The sequence below is a fragment of the Gallinula chloropus genome (genome assembly GCF_964237585.1).
Source record: "Gallinula chloropus genome assembly, chromosome: 26".
Classification (NCBI taxonomy): domain Eukaryota; kingdom Metazoa; phylum Chordata; class Aves; order Gruiformes; family Rallidae; genus Gallinula; species Gallinula chloropus.
In genome coordinates, this window is record NC_140111.1 from 3,278,136 (window position 1) to 3,299,906 (window position 21,771).

General features: G+C 63.4%; 1 protein-coding gene across 4 annotated transcripts; it reads right to left on the reverse strand.

The window, feature by feature from the left end:
• Positions 1–732: 732 nt before the first annotated feature.
• Positions 733–18,806, reverse strand: JUP (junction plakoglobin). 4 transcript variants are annotated; one of them, XM_084275314.1, is made up of 15 exons: positions 18,760–18,806; positions 9,030–9,262; positions 7,847–8,100; positions 7,155–7,393; positions 6,556–6,757; positions 5,984–6,128; positions 5,491–5,594; positions 3,902–4,240; positions 3,360–3,515; positions 3,120–3,239; positions 2,861–3,011; positions 2,596–2,717; positions 2,269–2,308; positions 1,778–1,946; positions 733–1,581 (listed from the first exon to the last, which is right to left on the reverse strand). In XM_084275314.1, the coding sequence occupies exons 2-14, from the start codon at positions 9,253–9,255 to the stop codon at positions 1,801–1,803; spliced, it is 2,244 nt and encodes a 747-aa protein (XP_084131440.1). In that variant the 5' UTR covers positions 9,256–9,262; positions 18,760–18,806; the 3' UTR covers positions 733–1,581; positions 1,778–1,800. The 4 variants fall into 4 exon arrangements, with proteins under 4 accessions (XP_084131440.1, XP_084131439.1, XP_084131437.1 ...); XM_084275313.1 differs by lacking the exon at positions 18,760–18,806 and having other exon boundaries at positions 3,902–4,237; positions 9,030–9,439; XM_084275311.1 differs by lacking the exon at positions 18,760–18,806 and having other exon boundaries at positions 9,030–9,439.
• Between the last annotated feature and the right edge of the window lie 2,965 nt (positions 18,807–21,771).

Genomic DNA, 21,771 nt, shown 5'->3' on the forward strand with positions numbered 1-21,771 from the left:
GCTTGGGGCAGCCGGCAGAGGCTGGTGCTGGCCCCATTCCCATGGTGAGGAGGCCGCTGAGCAGATGGGCAGCCCTGAAGTTGGTGGGGAACTTTGTGAACAGAGAGTTTCCACCTCCCAGCACGGTCCCCGCCTGGCGCCGCTTCCCCAGGAGCAGCTGTCAGTCAGCGTTTCAGCCCAGAACGTTTCCTCCTGCCATCTGTTCCCGCTGCGGAGCGGGGCTGCGGAAGGAGGCAACCAGGGCTGAGTAAATCACTTCGAACCTGGCCTCTCTCAGCTCCATCCAGGCTTCGCTCCCTCCATCAGCAGGGCTCGCACCTTTATCCCCAGAGCTCGTTAAAGCGAGCTCTGCACAGCAGCAGAGGAGACACCGGTGATACTAACGAACAAGCCTCTTAATTACTGGGAGTTTTTACCTCCCAACAGTGCAGACAGATGTCTGAACGGAGCCGGCATGCAAATGACCCAGCGTGGCGACAGAGCTGCTGCCGGTGCCACGGGGATGTGAGCGGGTGGCCTGTGCCTGGCCAAGCACCGTCCCCAAGCCGCTTGTCCCCCTGTCACCACCTGAGCCAGGCACCAAGCATGGAATGAGCTCATCCTGCCCCACAGGAGGGGTCCACCAGCACCCAGCCCGAGGAGGGTGAGGGTCACCTTCACCCCGGCTGCCCCGAGGGTCTCGCCAACCTTCCCCAGCCGACAGAACACGCGCAGGGCAACACAGGGCTGGGGGGTTATTTTATTCTTTGCTTTGGTCTATACAAAAACAACTTACGGAAATAAAATCTTCCATTCCTGAACCACACTCCAGTAACTGTCCATCCCTTTCCGGCAGCAGCATTAACCCACCACCAGATCTAGAGCCTTTAAAAAAATGTGTTAGATCAGGGGGGAGGGGACGGAAAACACACCACTCACCAAAAAGAAGGGAAAGGGATTAAAATGTGCAACAGAGATCGGTAGAAGGACACGGTTCCTAACGCTGGAGTCACTCCTCTATGGGTATGGTAGGATACGGGTACACAAAGTCAGCTCCCCAACGGCTGATGGGAAAGAATTAAACTGCAGACATCCCGATGGCTAAAACGAAGGTCCTGGGACGTGGCCCCTTTTGTTTTCAGCAAACTCTGGATTGGCCTGATTAAGTTGGAGTTTGCAGAAAGCAAAGGGTTCTCCCGTGTTAGATCCTTTCCTAGAACACTAACGCACAGAACAGGTATGGGGAAGTTAGAAAGCACAAACTGAAAGACGGCAAAAGCCGCTGGCACCATATTAAAAATAAAAAAGAAATATATATTCATAGAAAAGACTATTCTGCCAATGAAAGGTCGCTAATGGTGCAGGGTTTGTGTGTTTTAAAGCTTCAGAAACAGTATCTTGGATGCTGGATGCGGCAGTAGGTGCTCGAAGCAGTCCCAGGAGGAAGGACCTTCTCCACAGACCCACAGTGAAGAAAAAAAATCTAAAAATAAAACCTCTCGTGGGAATGGAAAAGTTTGTCTTCTCAGGCACTTCTGTCTCTCAAGTCCTTCTTGCAAACGCTCAGCTCTGGGGCCACCCTCTTCTGCGTGGAGGAAACACCTGCGTGGGGCATGAGAGAGCTGCTGTTACGCAACCACGGGGGGACCCTGAAGGAGACAGAGCCCAGTGACCCCCGCGCTCATGGTGGGGTCAATGCCAACCTGTGGCAGTGCCAGGGAACCCATGGCACTCCGGGTGCCAGCAGCCAGCCCCGCCTCCCCCAGGCACCCACCCCGGCGCAGACCCCAGCCACTACCTGGTGCGGGGGCTGCGGGTGGGTTAGGCGAGCATGTGGTCGGCGAAGGGCGCTCGGACGCCGTCGCTGTAGGCGTCCATGGGGTAGTCCCCATCCATGTCCATGTGCATGTCGATGGGGTCCAGGGGGATGTCACCCGAATACATGGGGCGGTAGCCGGGGTCCAGCTCTGTGGGGAAGGGATGCGACAACCTCAGCTCCCACCAGCGAGACTTTTCCAAACCTCAGCCACCTCCCTCCTGGGCGCCCTGCTCCAGCATGCAGCCCCTGTCACCCAGCTGCCCCCCGGCTCTGGGCCAGCTCAGGAAAATGGGCTGTGGTCCCAGGTAGCTGAGCACCCCACTGAGCACTCCCAGGCCAGCTGGGCTGGTGCTCTGCTGGCAACCCCCTGAGAAAGGGTTTCAAGCCCCCCTGGTTTGGAGAGATGAGGCAACCCCTGCTGGAGCACAGCCCGTGAGGGGATGCAGCAGGAATGCCAGCACCGTACTCACCATCCGAGTAGGGCTCGTTGATGGGGATCATGCTCTGAGCCTATGAAAGAAGGCGACAGTTGAAGAGGGGATTCGAGCTCATGTGTGCGCGACGCTGAGGGGCCATGTGGCACCCAGCCCAGGCCAGGTACTGGGTACTGTGACCCAGGGCTGCTGGAGAGCAGAGGTCACCGCCCATCCACCCCCCAGCTTCCCCCAGTCGCGTTTTGCTCCTGTCCGAGCTCCGGCTGGAGGCAGCAGCAGATTTTGGGGGCAGGACAGGCTGTCCCAGGAGGACCTGCCCTCCCCAGGAACAGGGTTGGTCTCCGCGCCCAGCAGGATGCTCACCGCCTCCCAGGCTGCTGGGTCGTGCTTGAAGAGGGAGTTGGTGAGCTCCACGGAGACGCGCTTCCTGTAGTCGGGGTTCTTGTCCTCTGAGATTCGGAAGAGCACAGCGGCCGCGTAGGTGGCTGCAGGGAAAGGGTGGCGGGGTCAGCTCCCGGTGCTGTGCAGCACCAAAACACCACAAGCCCCCTCAGAGCAGCTGCGGCTGGGACAGTGCCAGGTGGCAGAGTCCCCGTCACGGCACAGGGCAAGGCACAGTGTCACCCACCCGTCCCCTCGTTCCTGGAGTGCAGCAGCTCCATCAGCGGAGCTGAGGCCCCCTCAGCATCAATGGCATCTGCCGCCTCCTTGTCCTGGGCCAGCTCACACAGCACACCAGCTGCCACGCGCTGGATGTTCTCCACCGGTGAGTAGAGGAGCTGTCAGGAGAGACCAGCAGTACATGAAGCAGCTGGCACAGGGCCACCACATTCTGAGTGGGTGGGCAGCGGCAGAGCACAACGCCCACGTCCCCCCCAGCCCCTGACCTGCACAAAGAGAGGGATGGTGTTGAGGCGGAAGATCTCCATGCGGTTCATGGGGTCCCGGGCCAGGATGTGCAGTGCCCCTGTGCAGCCCTCCACGATCTCCTCCATCTTCACTCCGTCCTGCCAGGGGACACGCGCTCAGTGGGGGCATAGGACAGCCTCCCAGGGACGGGTTGGCTTTTGGGATGCCAGGAGTAGGGCAGAGGGGTACCCCCGACAGACCCCACCACGGGGACTCACTGTGTAAGGCTGCTGCGTGCCGGCTGCTACGTGCCGCTGGGCGTCCTGGTGAGCCTTGACCAGCAGCTGGACCAGGCGGGGGATGACAGCAGCCTCCTGGAGCGGGGCATGGTTGGCCGGGCACAGGGCCAGGTTGCGGATCAGGCCTATGGTAGCCTGGAGGAGAGAGGGGGGCAAGGAGAGATTTGTTTCGGCCATGGACCAGAGCAGCATGTGGTCCCCATGGAACCGGCCGGCTGGGCCCCCCCTCCTACTGTCCTCCTCCCCATCCCCCTCCGTGGTGCAGGCTGACTTCAGCTTCCTCCCACACCGGATCCCGCCCCCTCCCCATGGGGGAGGCCGGGAAGAGTATTGATTCCAGCCAAGCCATTTCCTCCATTAGCTGCCATCAAAGACACAGCCCAGAGGGACCAGGGCCGTAGCAGCTCCCACCGCTCCCCACACCGCTCCCTGCACCATGGTGGATCTGCATCTCCAGCTGCAGACCCCCATCAGCATGTCCCAGCAGGAGCCTGGCTCCCAACAGCCCCCCAGCCTCTTACCTTGACCAGTGGCCACTGGTTGGGCTGGTTGAGGAGCTTGACGATAGCGGGGATGCCGTAGTTGAGGCGCACAGAGTTCTGTGCCATCTCAGCCTCAGGGTGCCGGCTGGTGAGGTGCCGCAGAGCGCAGACGGCCGGCTCGGTGATGTCCTCCTTGTCACCCGCCCGCAGGATGGTGTGGATCAGGGCCTCCACCCCGTTCGACTGTGTCACCAGCGTCTTGTTCTTGCTGTTGTTGCAGGTCAGGTTGGAGAGGGTGCCGGTGGCACAGGTCAGCACGTTCACATCGTCAGAGCTCAGCTGGTTCACCAGGATCTTGAGGACGCCGTCCAGGCCCTCCTGCAGGAACGGGATGTCAGACCAGACCCTGAGCAGCCCGACCCCAGCTTGGCCAGGCTGGGCTGCAGCCCTACGCCATCCCTGGGGTCTCTTGTCCAGGCAAGGGGAGCCAGAGCTGCCCCCAAGACGGACCAGACACCCGGCCCTGGAGAGGAGAAGCCCCCTCCCACAAGGACAGCTCCTGCCACAGCACAGAGCATCTACCCCTGGCCGTGCTCTTCCTCCCAGAGCTGCCACCTTCTTCACTGAGCCCCAGGGTGCTTGCACACCTCTCACTGCAGACGCCTGCCACCCAGCACACTGTATCCTGGCCCCACACCCCCCCAGCTCTGCCTGGACCGAGCAGGCAGCGGACAGGCAGTGTTTCACCTCCCACGCGCCCCATCCCCCTTGCAATCAGAGCTGCTTCTCCACCATGCCAGCACGGTGTGAGCAACTAGCATTCTCCACATGTGCAGTTTCACTTAAAAGTTTATCAACTCCAACAGCTTCTCCCTGTCAGGACGTGCCAACAGCGCAGCCGCCAGCGCTCCCTGAGGGTCCCGGGGTGACCCCGGCCCCAGCCATGCCAGCAGGCAGCCAGCAGCTGGGCAGGAAGGAGTTAAAGACGCCACAGCCACATCTCCCCCTCACTCAGGGAGCCAGGGGAGGGACAGTTACACGTTTACAGCCAGCCCAAATAGTTTCCACACTACATCAGGCGCTAATCTGCACCGAGAGGCGGCCCCAGCAGATGGGGAACACATCAGGAGGCAGCAGAGGGCTGGGGAGTGCAGCCCAGGGCCCAGCCAGCAGTCACCCTCGCACCAACAGCGGCTCAGCCCCATGGGCACAGCCGCCTCCACACTGTAACAGCAGCTCTGACCTCAGGGCAGCTCCCTCACTGGGGACGGGGCCATGGAGGCAGCAGGGGACCTGGGCAGGCTGCCGGGATCCCTGAGTCAGAGTGAGCGGCAGTCCCAGTGATGCCGTGCTGAGCACAAGCAGCCTTGGTGCCTGGCAGCTGACCGGCATGGAAAGGGCCAGGAGCAGCCTCCCATGATGGCTGGCAAACCCCTGCTGCAGCCGGGCTCAAGCACAGCTAGGCATCCCCTCGTTCTGCCAAGCACTGGCACTGCCAGAGCCAGTGGCTCGTGGGCACGGGAAATGGCACGAGGACGATGCTTTGGATTCAGCCTGGCACAAGCAGCTCAAGCACCCGGCAGCTATAATGTCCCACTGAAGCACGACTCGGGGTCCCGCAGGCTCACCTGTTTGGTAGCCACGTCAGAGAGGTTTCGCAGGGTCCAGAGGCAGTTCTGGACCAGCCTGGGGCTGGAGCTGGTCAGGTGCTTGCCCAAGGCCTGCATGCCGCCTGCCAGGGAAGGAGACACCAGCCATCAGGAAACACCCAGAGGAGAAGGCAGGGACAGCGGGTCTGCACAGCTAGCGTGGGCTGAGGACCACCCAACCAACACCCCATCACACAATGTGGCCCCATTGCTTAGTGAAGGCTCAACACAGAGTGGGAAGGCAGCTCCTGGCTGGCCACCCAGGCCAGATCCTGCCCATGCACGGTGCTGGGAAAGCACCTCAGCAGCTTTTGGAGCCAGAAACCAGGCCACATGCAGGTGGGCTCACCTGTCTTGAGAGGGGCATGTGCAGATCTGGCACATGAGCTGCGAGGCAGCACCCTCGGCTGCACCATCCCAACCGCACCACCCGCCTCCCGTTTGCCACCAGCAATCCCACAGCCCCTCTTACCAGCCTCAACGATAGCAGGCTTGTTGCTGGGACACACCGAAAGCACCTTGAGCACCCGGCTCGTGGTCCAGAGCAGCTTCTCGTAGTTGTAGCTGCGCATGATCTGCACCAGGGCTTGGGGTCCTCCGTTGGCCAAAATAATCAGCTGCAGGACAGACAGGGCAGGGTTGGGGTGTGCAGCAGCTCTGGGCTGCTGGGACCATGGCTGGTTTCCCCAGCTCCCCGGGACACTGGGTAGGCAGGAGGTCCAGCCCCTCTGCACCAGGAGTGCTTCATCTGGGCAACCCCCCAGAGCTGTGTGCAACCACTGTCCCCAGAGCAGCCAGGAGACAAACCCAGCTGAGCTGATCTGCTGGCCAGACTGGGACAGGCTACATGTTCAGGGATGCTGGCCCTGCAAGAGGCTGGACATGGCAGTGTGCAAGACAGCAGAGCCGCTCCACTGCGCTGAGGCCAGAGGATGTGAGCTGGGATGGTGGGAGCTCCTACCCCACCTGCCAGGAGCAAGGCTGGGCTGGCCCCATCCTGCCATCCCTGCAGCAGGGCCCCGTCGCGGGGCAGCCCGGGCTCACCTTGCTCTCCTGGTTGCCGTAGGCGAGGAGCTGAAGGCAGTCGGTGGTGATAGCCAGGAACTTGGGGTTGTTCTTGTTCAGCAGGGGAACCATCTTCTGCAGGCCGTCGGCCAGGCGCACAGCCATCTTCGCCCCTTCCTGGTAGAGCAGCAGGTTGTGCAGGGTGGTGATGGCGTAGAAGAGGACTGACTCGACCGGCGAGCTGCAGGCAGGCAGCACAGAGCCGCATCAGCACAGACAGCTGCCTGGGGGCTCCCGGGGCCAGCAGCTGAGCCCACAAGGGCTGCCCCAAGTCCTGACTCTCACCCAGCAGGACCCAGCCGCCCCGGGAAAGTGACACCCTGTCCTCGGGACAGAGCACAACCCCAGCCCCATCCTCACAGACAGTGCAGTGTGGGGGCTGCTCCCCTCCTCACGCCCCCATGCAGGCTCCCACTGCAGAACCCTCCCCCCGGGGCTGAGAGGGCTCAGGCTGTCCCACTCCCTGGTCTGTGTGTGAGCAGGATGACCCGTGTACAGGATCAGCCCCCCGCCTGGCTGCCAACCTGGGAGGGAGGGCTCAGCTCTGCCATCCCCTTGGCCCCCTGGCACTCCCATACCTCAGCATCCGGACAAGGGCTGGGATGCCACCAGACTTGAAGATGGAGAGCAGGCCCTCGCGGTGGTGCGAGAGGTTGTGCAGGATGCTGGTGGTGCAGCGGGCCGTGTCCAGGTCACTGGTGCTCTGCATGGTGCGGACCACGGCCGCCACGATCTGGGGTGACTGCATCAGGGCGCGGCGCGACGCCTCCTTCTTGGAGAGCTGGTTGACAATCATGGCCGCCTTGCTCACAACCACCTGGGGGGGAGAGGAGCCGGATGGTGGGAGGGGGTCCCACTGCCACCCAGCAGAGCGGGAGCAGGAAGGGTCCCGCTCTGTGTGGTGAGTTGGCCCAGGGCTGGGTGAGGATTGCGGGTTTCAACACTCCTCATCCACGATGCTCTGGCAGCTACGCTGCGGTTCGTGGAGCACCAAGAGCTGGGAAGAAGCACTTAGTGTCTGTGAGAGCCAGGGTGGGAGAGCCGTGTCCAAGCAGCAAGGACAGGCTGCAAGGAGACACCGGTGGGCAGAGCTGGGGGGCTCAGCCCTGTCACTGCAACCACAGAGCTGTGCCGAGAGGATCGGACAGCAGCCACGGAGCCCCGCAAGGACAGGAGCCCAGCCGTGCTGCAGTGGCTGGGAACACACACACCCCACAAGCCAGACAGCTGAGAGCCCAAGGACACGCAGAGGGAAGCCACACATCCTTACCGGATCCTCATCGTTGAGCAGCTTGGTGAGCTCTGGGATGGCGCGGGTGGCCAGCTCAGCATCGTCCTGGTAGTTGATGAGGTGCACGATGGCCGATTTCAGCATCTGTGAGGGCTCTGCCAGGCGTTGCACGTTGGTCTGCTGCCCCTCCAGCTGCGTGGTGAGGAGCAGAGAGCGGTCTTCCACCGTCTCGGGGTACATAGCGGCCCGGACACGCTGGGCACGGGTCATGGCCAGCTGCGCCTCCATGTCGGCTGCAGGGGTGGACGGGGAGGCAGCATTAGACTCAGGCTCCTCTCCCAGGAGTGCTCTGAGCCCAGCTTTTCAATTTCAATTAGCTGAGCAAGAGCTCAGCACAACACCACTGGCAACGTCAGCAGTCCCAGCACGCTCTGCAAGGAGCTGGTGCTTCAAAGCGTAAACAGATTCGGCAGCACAGAGATAAGACAACACTCAATTAAGCAGCATGATTAGGCAGTTGTCACACAAGGCCTATTAATTAAAAAATTACGGATATTTGCAACTTGGGACCAGCTGGCTTGGGGGATTAGGAGGACACAGAGGCCTTCTCTGTTGGGGACACTGAGACAAGCCGGGCAGCGACGCCACAGCAGCCACCCGCAGCCCCCACCTCTGTGGCACAGGGAAGGTGCAGGGCTCAGCCCTCTCCATGGGCTCTGCCTCCCCCGGGGACCCAGAGATTAAACCTCCCATCACTGCCAAGGGATCCACAGAGGCGAATGGAGCCAACCAGCCCTCGTCTAAGAGAGACAGCCCGGGGAAGCTTCTCCTTTGGCTTTGGGGGCTGCTCCTGTCTCTTCGCCCTTGCAGCAGTGAAGACCGGCTGGGCTTCATGGCCCACACCAGCAGCTCTGCCAGCCAGGCTGAGACAGGTTTTCCAAGGAGCAGGCAAGGGAGCAGACGGCCGGGATCAGCTGTTCCCACCTCAGTCAACCCACCGGCGCGCGGCTGTGTGCGCACAGCTCAGCACCGGCGCGGGCGGGCTGCAAGCCGCCCCTCCGCAGAGCCTCTTGGCATGGAAGGGGGACAGGAGGGAGTGTATTTTAGGCAGCAACAACTCCCAGGGTGTGGAAGCAGCAGGGAGGAGTGCCCAGGAGGAGCACGGCCATGAAGGAGGCAGAAGCCGGGCAGTGGAGGGCTCAGTCGCACACACAGCCCCTACCTTGTGCTTGGCTCTGGCCCTGGCTTCCTCCCTGGCAGTAGCTCGTGGTGGTCGTCTTCTTGATGGTGTACTGCTTGCCATAGACCTCATCATCGTCCCCGAGGCACTTGCTGCTGACCGAGGGCACCTGGGTGTTGACGCCAGAGTGGATGCCCGAGTCGTAGGTGTAGGTTTGCTGCCACTCCGTCACCTTGATCGGCTGCTCCATCATGTTCATCACCTCCATGGCTGCTCTGTGGTGCGGGGATAAAGTCACACCCCTGGCCAAGCCCGGCATGCCGCAGCACCTTCCCACCCCTTGCCTGCCCCACGGTGAGTAGCAGACCCCAGCACAGCAGCCAGCCCCACGCAGCCCCTGGAAGATCACTATCTGCCCTCCTCCCCCATGTGAGATGAAAGGCGGCACCAGGATGACGAACCCCCAGCTCAGCACTTCGCTGCTCGTGTTCAGACACGAACCGTGGCTGGCTGAGCCGACAGCCAGCGCCCGCCGCGCAACACCGCCACGGCAGGGAAGGTGTGAGCAGGCTCTACCCAGCACAGACACCCCCTGGGCACCCCCAGCACCAGGCTCCCCCCTGGCTTTTTAAAGCCCAGTTCCAGAGACAGACGCTGGCAGAGTGCTGGGGACAGCCAGAAGGACGAGGCTCCAAGAATAAACCAAACCTTTTTAGAAGCCGTCAGGGACACTCCTAAAGCCCCTAAAAATAACCAGGCAAAGGCACCAGCTCGGCCACCCCATGGGTGCTCAGCACCACAAGTGCTCACAGCCTGGTCCGTGCCTGGGTGCTCCCCGTGCTGTGCCTGGCACCATGCTGCGGCTGCGAGGTGCTGGGATAAGGCTGATGGCCCAAAACTCAGGACAAACCAGTCAAGGTTGCTCCCGAACAGGGCTGGGCTTCCCCTGTCTTTAATTTGGGGATGCAGGGGGTGGGAGGATGGCTCATGGATTAACCCCTGAGCTCATCGGGGCAGGTGGCTGCTGCAGGGCCATGAGTCACCAGCCCCGCATCCTGCCCCACATCCAGCCCCAGCACAGCCAGCACGGGAGGGATGGAGGCAGACGGGCAGGGATGGACAGATGGACAGACAGACAGAGACAGTGCCCCTCCAGCCCCACCACTGCCGACCCAGCAGGCGCCTGCTGGGATTCCTTCCCCTTTCCGGCTGCGCGGAGGCCGCGCCGGGTAAGGATGAGTCAGAGTTTCAGAGGCGATAAGGAGCGAGGGAGCAGCTGCAGCCCAGCGCTCGGCAGGGCCGGGCGCAGCAGCGACCGCGCTTCCCAACAGAGCCCTAATTACCACCTCCACCAGCACTGATTCATGCAGCAAGCTGGACCAGGGCAGCCACATGCCCCTGGCTCTTCTCCAGCTACCGGCACAACTCGGGGCTTACGGGGACTGGCCGGGCTGGCGCAGCGGCCCCAAGCTCCAGCACCATCCTCTTCGGAGTATGGGAAAGGGGGAACGAGCCCCCCACCAGCCCTGGCCCCTCAGCGCACCGGCAGCTGAGTCAGGGCGTTGGGTGGTGGCCGAGGACGCGGTGTGCGCAAGGTACGGCGTGTAGGGGCTTGGCGTGGCTCGCCCCAGCGCTGCCGGCTGCTCCCAAGGAGCGGCCGAGCCCTCGCAGGCAGCACAGGCCAGAGCTCACAGGGGAAATCCCAGCACTGGCACAAACATTCCCTGGGAGCAGGGGCTGGGTGGCAGGCAGAAGCCCCACCAGACTCCTGTCCTGCCCTGGATGGATGCACCCTGCATCCCACCATGTCTGCCCACCCCCAGCACCCTCCCAAACCCACTGCAGGGTGCTGCTCCTGTGAATTCAACACGCCTGGAGCTGCCAAGCCCTGTCCTGGCATTAATGGGCTGTGCATACTGCATGCTTATAGGGCAGTGAGAGGGCCCACTGATGGAGGCTAGTGGGGGCTCCCCACAGTAGGGCATGGTTGGGGATCCCATTTGGCACATCAGGGCAGTGTGTGACACATGGCACTGGGGGCAAGCCCCGTGCCAGAGCAGGGTTTGGCTGGGAGAACCCCTGTGCTGAGCTGGGAGTGCCAGCACCACACCCCCATGCGTGTACTGGTGAGCTGCTGGATCAGCACTGGAGAGAGAGCGCGTCCCCCAGCCAGGTCACCCTGGCCATGGGGACAGAGCCTGCCAAGCGTGTCAGGAAGACTGATCAAAGGGATGCCAAAGTGCAGCCAAGGAGGCACAGCCAGGAGAGCCACAGCTGCACTGGTGGGGCAAGCCCCTGGCATGAGCCATCACGCTGCCCCCAAGATATGGCACCCCCAGCCTGACAGCAGAGCTGTCCTGGACAGGGAAAAGCAGGGAGAGCACAGACAAGGGCAGGAAACAGGTGCAAGGATGCAATCATCCCCTCAGGCAGGGCTAGGACCCTCAGGCAGCAGCGCTGGGTCTGGCAGGTGGGGCTGGTGGTACCTGTGCTGTCAGTCAGGGGTACCGGCTGCTCTGCAGTTGACAGGCCCCTGACAGGTACTGAATTTTCCAGACCTCGGTGTGCTCAGCCCAGACACCAGTTTCTTTGGGCCCTGCATTATGCATGAGCCACCCCCTAAACCTCGTCTGCACCACCTGCACCTCAGAGACATCAAAAGGCAGCAAAGCTCCTCCAATCCCAGACACGAGTTGGGGCACCCACACCCAGACAAGGTCCAAGCCAACAAGCACAGCACTGGACCTGTCCAGGCATGGGGACCATAGGGGACAGGCATTATGTGGCCAGGGGGCTGCCCCCCAGATAGGATCAGGGTACCACCCCAGGACAGCACCCATCCTTCCCCTGGAGCATCCCCCCCACCAGCAACCCAGGGGGTGCTCAGCACCACAGGCAGCCAGCAAGCCCAGCAGCACTCGAAGTGACAGGGTGCAAATGTCAGACACTCCAGCAGCCAGCGATGACATTTCCTGAATCCTGTGTCAAGTGTCCTCTGCTCATCGCTCAGGGAGGGCCAGGCACCCAACACGAGCGTCTCCCAGCCAGGCTCTGTCCTCAGATGTCCTCCCTCCTCCTCACCAAGACAGGCAGCGTGTTCCCCAGGCAGGGGATGCTTTCGGGGCTGAATGGCTCCAGTGGCGAAGGGGAGGGCAGCAAGCTCAGGCAGGAGGAATAAGCAGGGGGTAGTTGAGGGACATGAGCACAGGGGTGCTTGGGGGGTGCCTCCATCCAGACCTACAGCAGGACAACTGCTGCTGAGCCCAAGCCTCTCCCCACTCCCACCAGGCTGTTACCAGCCAGAGCAGGAAGCAGGGGCAGAGCAGTACAGCCAAACCCTGGCTGACAGCCCGACCTGAGCCCCCCCTCCCCAACCTGAGCCCAGCCGGGACCCCAGGGAAATGGGACTCACTGCCAGGGACAGCAACCCCCCCCCAAGGAAGAGCAAGGCAGACCTGCGGGACCCCACAGAGGGGACAGCAGCTTTGGGGGTGACCTCCAGCCTGCCCCGAGCACCACAGCAGGCAACGGGCTGAGCTGCATGAGGGGCTTCAGCCCTGGGGCAGGCAGGGGGCCATCAACCACCCCACTCAGGGCAGAGGCAGGAGAAGGTTAATCCCACTCCCACCACTTCCCGCAGCCAGGAGTGGGGGAAGGCAGAGGAAGCTCCCACGGCCGTAAGGCACCGGCCAGCGGCTCATCCGGCCCCGCAGCCATTTGATCAGCGTCCAGGCGGCATCGCTCCCCCCGGGACACCGTCTGCAAAGGAAGTCTCCAGCAAACACAGCTCCAGGCCTGACCAGCCCTTCCCTCTGGCTGCAGGAGAAGCCTCCAGCCTTGCACAGGCAGGATGCAGCTGGCAGAGCCCAGCGCAGCACCAGGGAAGCCATGAACGGGGCTTCATGCAAGAGTTATTGCTGAGGGGCAGCAGTCCCTGGGGTGGGGGGCTGTGACACTCAACATGTGAGAAGGTGGGAGCACAGAGCACTCCCATGTTCCAAGTCCCAGCCAGGGGCTGCACAGGAGCAGGGACCAGGGCCTGGGGGTGGCAGATGAGAGGCAGATGGATGGGCATGGGATGCCGGCAGAGGGGCTGCTGCAGCCCGGCGCTGAGCCCTGTCCTGGCACACATCCTTCTCAGCCCTGCCAGGAGCAGGGCAGTGGGGCTGGAGGAGCCCCACATCCTGCAAAGGGCTGAGCTCAGCTGCAGGAAGCGTGTAAGTGCCTGGGATCACAGTCACTCAGGCTGCTAGGGAAAAGGAGAGAGGCAGCTGAGGCAATTCCAACGCCGTGCGAGCAGAGACTGTTTCAGAAACTACACACAGGAGCCACCTCCAGTCCCACCACCCTCCCAGAGCCAACAGGGATTAGCAGCCACCCAAAATGCCAGGGGAGAGTGGCCTCAGCACCATGGGGCAAGGGCACTCAGGAGAGCTGCACCCCAAGGTCCCCCACCCCCTGCAATCCCCTGCCTGGAGACCCCCAGACCAGCACCACCGCACCGACAGCTGACCAAGCTGGGGCAGCAGCTAACGAAGCTCCTGCAGACACTGCAACAGAACCAGCGTGGTACAAAAGCTTCTCTGGTTTTGAAGAGGATCCCTTGCAGGAGCACACAGCGGGAAGAGGCAGAGAAAGGAGCTTTTCAAGACCTTGCCAGCATCAATGGGAAGCGTTAGAGTCAGATCCCGGCTGCCATGAGCCCTTTCAATGGGGCTTTACAGTGAAGATAAGTGAAAGAATTCAAAGGAGAAGGAGAGCAGCTTGAAGTTTAATGAGGAGGAGACAGACAACAGGGGACAAGGCTCTTGTTCCAAAGCAGGCAGTAATGCTGTGCGGCCGCCCTGGCCCAGGCCCTGCGCACAAAGGAACCCACAGCCTTTGTTCACCCACACTCACACCAGGAGCAGCTCCCAGCCACACCACCAGCTCTGGCACCTTCAGGTCACTCAGGGAAGGCAGCAAGAGCCACTCACAGACCTGGGCTCCCTCGCTGGATGAGGCTTGAAGACCTTATTTTTCAGCAGCTCCTAACAAGGTTACATTTGAGCTGCCAACAGCCCCAGTGAAGCTCCTGCTATTCGGGCAGCACCAGGGGTGCCGCATCACCCCCAGAGCAGCAAGACCAGGGTGCTGGCAGCGGGGCCAGCCCCAGCAGCGTGACATCTCCACTACACCCTGCTCAGCTGATGCTCTCCATCAAAGCTGAGCACGTTCCCGAGCCTCTGGAAGCAGCTCGCTTCCACCTGAATTAACAGCTACTGACAGCTCCAGCACATGCCAAGCCCAGGCTGCAATATTTTGGCACTTGGCATCACAAAATGACAAGGTATTATCCATCAAGTGCTCTCCCGTTGTGAGAACATGCACAACACCTGTGACACCCACCCACCCACGCTCCCACGGCATGCTGCAGGGCAGCTGAGCCCTCGCACGGGGCACCACAGCCCTGGGAAACACCGCGTGCCTGGGACTCGTGCAAGAACCATGCCAGAGCAATGCCTGCTGCACTGTAGCGTGGGCTTCCCCAGGGAGCCCCACAGCATTCCCTACTCACCCCCGGCTCCCCCAGCATTACCTCCCTGCCCCACAGATTTGGGATTGGGTTCTGCTCTAGCAGCTCTTGTGCTGTGCCTGGCTGGCTCTGCCCAGGTGGGATGAGCCCCATGGCAGGACCCCAGCCCAGGTAGGGTTTTCCCAGGAACCTTGACCCCTCCACTGCAAGGGCTCTAGCAGCGCATCTCCCCTCCCTGCATCCCCAGGTGCTGGTACAGGTGCTGCCATCCGCAGCAGCACCAGGGTGGGGAGAACCCACATGGGGACATCCCCTCCCCAGTTAAAGTTTGCCGATCTCATTAGAAACGCTGCTGGGAGAGATGGGAACTTGCTGCTTGTCCATGGAGAGAACTGGCACAGTGCAATTAATCACAATAACTCCATCTGGATAAAGAAACAATCATTATTTTGGTTTAAAGAGCACAAAGAACAAGGTGTCCTTTAAGAACATGATAATTGCAGGCTTTAAATTCAGGCTTTGAGCTCGCAGGCTGTTCCCAGCTCCAGTCGTGGTGCCCAGGAACACGGGACATCACCACCCGACCCTGCTGCTGCCAGAGGAGCTGCGGCAGCCGGGGAGGGACGCCGAGCTGCTGAGCCCCAGCTTAATTTCTCCATCCAATTGCATTACATCTGTAAAGTTCAGACGCTTCACAAGAAATTATCACCAACACCCGTCAGCACCCGGCCTGTCGGAGCAAGTTAATGATTTGTCACCAGGGCTCTGCCCGCGCGTCACAACAATTACAGCAGGGCTCCTCGCAGCAGCCAAAGGTCTCTCCCCACCGCTGAGGCACACGCGCTTTTACCCAGCTACCCACCCTCAAAAGCCACTCAGGACCACGGCACATCCCACCCCTCGGGGTCTGTGGCCCCAGAGAGGGTTTCCCCAGGAGGGCACAGCAGCCCACTGCCTGCCCACCTCCCGCAGGGTTGCTCACCAGGGCGTGGGATATTCGGAAAGCACCCAGTGCTTTGCCTCCACCCAGCTGCCAGCTCTGGCTCTGGGTCTCAAAGGAGCTGGAGGCCTCTCTGGGTTCAGCAAGGCACAGTCACAGCCAGGCTGCCAGGGACTCCAGCACCCACCTGCACAGCACAAGGCTCCTGCCCTGCCTGCAAAGCACCAGAGCCCCAGCAAGCAAGGCATGCTGAAATGCCTCTGGGCCCGACAGCAGCCGCAGCAAACCCCATCAGGACTGGCATGTTTAGAAGGGTATTTCAAGCCTCTGCCTAATTAGAAACATCTTCATCTTCCCCCGCTGTGCTGCATTCCCGCACCAGAGGTGGGGAGTGGAGGGGTGAGCAGCTCTGCCCAGCCAGGCACCCGAGGAGCTCCAAAGCCAACCCAGTCTAAGGCCAGATATGGGGGTTTTTTAGCTGCTTAGGCCAAGTGTTAAGACTTTGGACAGGGAATGCCTGAGCTGCCATGCCCCTGACATCCTCTGCTGCATCACCAAACTGGGGAAGGGGAGTAAAGCAGCAACTCAAGGCATCAATGCAGCCTCAGTATCCCCTGAGCTACCATCCCAGCTGCTGCCATCCACACAGACCAGACGTGGACACCCCACAGTCTCACAGGGCCAAGGGTCACCACCCAAGCCCCAGCTCTGGGTGACACTGGGTGCCCACACACCATCGCAGGGCCTGCCCAGGTGGTAAAGCACCCGCTGAAGTCAAGGTAAAAGCTACCATCCAAGGCAGACTGGCATTGTTTTAATAGAAATTAAATTTCTTTTTAACTTCTGCTAATTAGAAGCCAGACTAATTTAAACCTTCAAGACTAGCACAAGCCTCGGTGCAGATGCTGCAATTAAAAGTCTTGCAAGTTCTCTGCGAAGAGCCTCCACTTCCCCCGCTTGCAAAGCAGGGCCAAGGGCAGCTCGGCTCCCGAAGGCTCTGCCATCTGCGAGCGGCAGCGCGCCCAGCAGAAGCGAGTCTTAAACCCCAGAGAGCTGGAAGTGAGATAAAAAAGAGCCAAATCCCACCAAGTGCTGTCATGCCAAGCCACAGCCTGGCAGGGAAAACATCGTAGGGCCACCGGAGCCTCCCCAGCCCAAAGAGCCCCGACTGCACCGTGCTGCCTGCCCCAGCTGCAAGAGCCGATTAAGGACTTCAGGTGGGGGAAACAAAGGGGAGGGTTAATGGGATTAGGACAGCACCGAGTGTGATACTGAAATACGGCACTGGGACCAGAGGGGAAATTTGCCAAGGGCCCTGGGCACAGACAGGCCATGAGCTGGCTGCGCTGCTCAAGGTGGTCGAGGCTCCAGGCATGGCACACACATCGCTCACACGCCCAGCCCCAGCAGATCCCCCCCCTCCCCAGCAGCCCAGCTCACCCCCACCAGGGATGCACGCACTTCCTGGAGCCGGTGAGGACACGCCACATCGCCCAGACAATAGACCGTAAACGCCATTGTCTGGAAGCCAGGGCCCTGCCGCAGCCGCCCCACCTTCCCCCAGCACCCCGCAAGCCCCCTGAGCGCCGGGGACCCACATCTCCCCAGCACCTGCACAGGAGCCAGTCCCGCAGAGGAAACACCCCTTGGGCACTGAGGTCAGGAGCGCTGAGGACTCACATCCCTGTGGCCAACTTGTTTAAGCCAAATTAGCAGTAAAATGGGTTTTTCATGACACTTTATGGAAATCCTCCAGGGCGATGAATGATTACGAGCTTCAGGCAGGCAAAGCCAGTTTCGGTGGCTACCCTGTGCCCTTCCTGATGGAACGCAGACAAGGACACAGAAAGGGATGTTAAGGTTAACATCTCCCTAGCCCCGTTGTCAGACGGGGGCTGGCAGCCAGCCCTGAGAGCGGGCCCAGGAGCAGACCCCACAGGCACCACACCCGCCCTAGATCCGGATGTCAGCCCTGAGCAAAGCCCCCCCCCAAGCAGCCCCAGCGGCAGCTGGCAGGGAGACGCTTCGCCCCCGGCTCCCCACCAGCCCAATGGCAGGCAGACACAGCTCTGCCGGGTGCCGGGGCTGGCAAGCGGTGCCAAAACCAGCACGACGTGGGCTGGAGCGCGAGGCGCGGTGGTGAGACCCAGCTGGGTCACCAGGCGTCCCTAGGCCCTGCCATCCTTCCAGCGTGGGGAATGCTGACAGGGAACATCGCCCCAGACACGGGGCTCGCCCACGTACCCGACAGCATCACGGGAGAGCTGGGGTACAGGGACGCTGCTGCCTTCACACCCGGTGGGGCACGACCGTGACGCGGGTCACCCGGGCGGTCCCCACACTCCACCCACGGCACAAACGTCCCTCCGAGCTGCTGGAACCACAGCCTGTGCCCAGCCTGCGCCCCCTCCCCAGGCCGCTCCAGCCTCACCCCTCCATCTGATTCACTAAGCCGACCGTGCAGCGAACGCCACCGGAGCGCTGCCCCCGTCCAAACACGGGACAGAAAGACCGACGAGTCTCGCTCTGCGACACCGGCTGTTGCCGGGGGCTGGGCCGGGTCCTCCCGCAGAGCCGCCGGGCAATACCAGCTCCCCCGATACCTCCCCGCCCCGGGTTCCCAGGGAAAGGCCAGGCCAAGCCCCCCAGCACCGGCGGGTACCGGTGTGACCCGGGGCACGCAGCACCGAGGGGACGCGGCGGGGCACTCAGCGAGCCAAGGCCGCGCCCGCAGCACCGCCGCCGGGCCACGCCTCGCCCCGCCGAGCGCACCCGGGCGGTGCCGGGGACGAAGCCGCCGCCTCGCACCGGGGCGCGGGGTGGGGGTCGCTGGCCGGGAGCCGGCGGGGGGGGGGGGGGGCGTGGGGGGTACACACGGACACACACAACTTGCAAACTCGCTCCTGCGGCGCCGGGCGTGGAGCGGGACGCGGGGAGCGGGGCTCGGGGCCGCCCGCGGGGACTCGCCCCAGGGACCCGCCCGACCGGATCCGCGCAGGCTGGGCCGGGCTCGGCCGCCGGCAGCCGCGACGCTCTCCCCGGCCCCGCGCAGGACGAGCCAGGCTCACGGGCAGCGCACGACCCCGGCCGGCTCTGCCGCTCGCGGGAGCCCCAGCCCGGGCGGTGGCGGGACCGCCCCGGGGCGCTGGTGCTGCCCAGCCGCGCGTCCCCCCAGCCCAGCCCAGCCACACCCGGTCCGGGACGCCCGGTTGCCCCTGTCTCCCCCCCCCCCCCCCCCCCCGCCCCAACCCCGGGCGCTACAGCGGCGGCACGGCCCGGGCCCAGCCCCGGCGCGACCCCAGCCCAGCCCCGCTCACCTGCACGGCGCGTCCCCTGCGCGGACACTGGCGGCCGCCCCGCTCCTGCCCGAACAAAAGGCGAGCAGCGCCCCGCGCCGCCCCGCCCCGCCCCGCCCCGCCCCCGCGCTGCCGGGCCGCCATTGCACCGCCGGCACGCCTGTCAACCCCGCGGCGCGCCGGGGACCGCCCCCAGGACGTGTTTATCCGCTCTCTATTGGCCGAGGCGCGGTCGCCCCGCCCTGCCCCGGCAGACGATTGGGCAGCGGGGCGGGGCGGAGGGGGGCGCGGGGAAGGGCGGGGAAGGGCGCGACCGCCAGGGGGGACCACCTGGGTGACGTCAGGGGGCGGGGCGGAGCCAGGGACCCTCGGCGGGGCGCGGGACCCCCCGGCGGGCTGGGCTGCGGAGTCCGGCACCCTGCGGGGCCGCCCCCGCCTGTCCCCCCGCTCAGCGCCCGCGTCACCCCGGGGCTGCGGACAACCCGGTCCCGCGGGGGCTGCTCTGACGTCAGCACCCGGCCCGAGGGGCCGCGGGGTTCAGGATCGGCCCCGCCGGGTCCCCGGTGTCCGCCCCGGGTCCCGGAGCCGCCGCCCCACGGAGCCCCCGCGTGGGGCACCGCTGTGTCCCGCCTCATTCGCGGCGTTTGCCCCGGCCGGACCCGCACGGGGCTGGCCGAGCCGCAGGGACCAGCCCCGGGAAGGGGCCTCGCACGACCCGGGCCGCGGAGCCGGGGAGGCGGCGGCAGCCAGAGGCGCTGGGGAAGGGCTCGGGCGGCTGACGCGGCCCGTGTCACCCCGTCGCTGGCTGGACTGGTCCAGCCGGGTGCTGCCCACACCTCCCGGCTCACCCAGCACCCGACTCACCAGAGCCGGGCGCGTCCCAGCCCACCGTGGGATCCCTGGGCCGCTGCCCAGAGTTAGGGGTGGAACAGGGGGGGGGGTCGCCTCCTGCAGCCCCCGCCTCAGCCCTGCACAGTGCTCTGCCACGTCCGGCTGCAGAGGCGTGAGTGTCGGAGGCCGCAGCTGCAGGGGGAGGTGGGAGACCCTGCAAGAGAGTGGGACTTGATCACTGCGTGTGGAGCGTGCGGAGTGGGGATCAGAAGCACCGTGAGAACAGGTGCTGAGACGTTGGCCAAAAGAGCCATTGGTGTTCATTCTTGGCCAAGGCCAGGGGAATCGGGGGAGTGCAGCGCTGCCGTCGTGGCATCAGCCCACACAGACCTGCAGGCTTCCTCCCCTACACCCCACCTCTGCACCCCGGCACCTCCCTGCAGCCCAGCTCTGCTGATCCCATGTGCTGCAGGGGACAGTGGCTGTGCTTGCAGCCCTGGTTGCTGCCAGTGTCACACCACTGCAGCTGGGAGCACCGGAGCCAGCCAGCACGGTCACACCGGCAGCTGCAGTGGAGCAGCAAGGGGACCCCAGGACCCCAGCCCAGGGCCACAGCTGGCTTTGGGCAGCACTGTCAGAGTGGGAGCAAGGAGCTGTGTGCTGGGCTGGCAAGGAGATGCCATGCCCAGGTGTGTGTCGGCGCAGGGCGGAGGCTCTATGGGCCCTGTGCCACCTGTGCTCAGCTCGCTGGGGAGATAAACAAGCCGTTGTCCCCTGGGCCGCGACGCCAGCGCGCTGGGCTGAGCGCTTCCCGCTGATCCAGGCGCGAGTGCCGCCGGCCGCACCCCACCGGGCTGGTGTTCCCCTCCCAAGGGTGGCCATGACCCATCAATGACAAACCCGCTGCTCCCTAGGGAAAGGACAGCCCTGCCCTGCAGTGAGTTGGCTGCTTCCGCAGCACCGTCCCGCCACCGGCGCTGCCTGTCCTTAGCTCTGCTGGAGCTCCAAGCTCGGTCCACAGGTCTGGGGGCTCAGCCCCGTCCCCCATCCCGGTGCCCAGGAGGGCAGAGCTGGGAAAGCCCTGGTAACTGGGAGCTGTGGGGCAGGGCAGGGTGGGGTGCTGGCAGCCTCCCCGCCGCCCCCTTCCTTCCCTTCTTTCCCTTCCCTCCCCCGGGGCCAACGCGGTGATTCAGCCTCTTGGTTTCAGTCCTCCCAGCCAACTTCCATGGGGAGCGGGAACGCACCGGGCGCAGCAGGGAGGAGCAAGGCGGGTGCCTGCTGCCCAAAGCCCCGTGCCCAGGGCAGGCACAGGCTTGTCAGCAGCAATGGCGGCCTTGGAACCGGCATCCAAAATGTCCTTCCGACAGTGGGATGGGGGTCATCCCACCCTACCGCCCTGGACCAGCGTTGGGAGATGCAGGCTGCACCCCCCAGACACACCAAGGACCAATGTCAGGGTGCTGAACCACCCCAAACAGCCAGATAACGACACACATCACACCCCAAACATCTGGCTTGGGGGGAGGTGTGCTACCTCCCCAGCCCCCCCTGCAGCCCCTCATGCCACCTGGCAGCCTCCCCTGCACAATGGGGGTCATGCATCCCCCTCAGGGACCTCCCCAGCCTCACAAGAGCCTGGCTACTCTCATGGCCCCCAGCACACCAGGCCTGCTCCAGCCCCCCATGGGGTCTCCCCCACTTTATGGGAGCATCCAGCCCCTCAGCCTGTCCCCCCACTTCATGGCAGGCCCTCTTCCACCCTGATGCCCGGCTCCCACGGCAGCAGCACGCCCCAGCCCCAGGAGCCCTGAAGCAGAGGCAGCTGTGAAAAGACCGGTCTGGGTTTTATTAAAAGTTCAGCACCAGAAAATATATATAAAAAAAAGCAACTGTGCAAGTCAGGAAGTATTAAATTAATGGACCTTCAGGCTACAGAGGGCTGGTGTGGTGAGAATTCAAGGCACACGCAGGGCATGGGCAAGGCAGCCTGGCCGCGCTGCAGCCATGCAGCAGCACAAGGACGCCGGCACACCGGGAGCCCTGTTGTAGGCACGGGCTGGGGGCTTTGAGATGACCCCAGGCTCTGGGGGCTCTGAGATCACCCCAGGCTCTGGGGGCTGGCAGGCGGGCTGAGAGGCTGGAGACACCCAGATGGGAGTCCTGGGGAGGGGCAGGACCATCAGCAGCAGCGCCGTGCGTTGC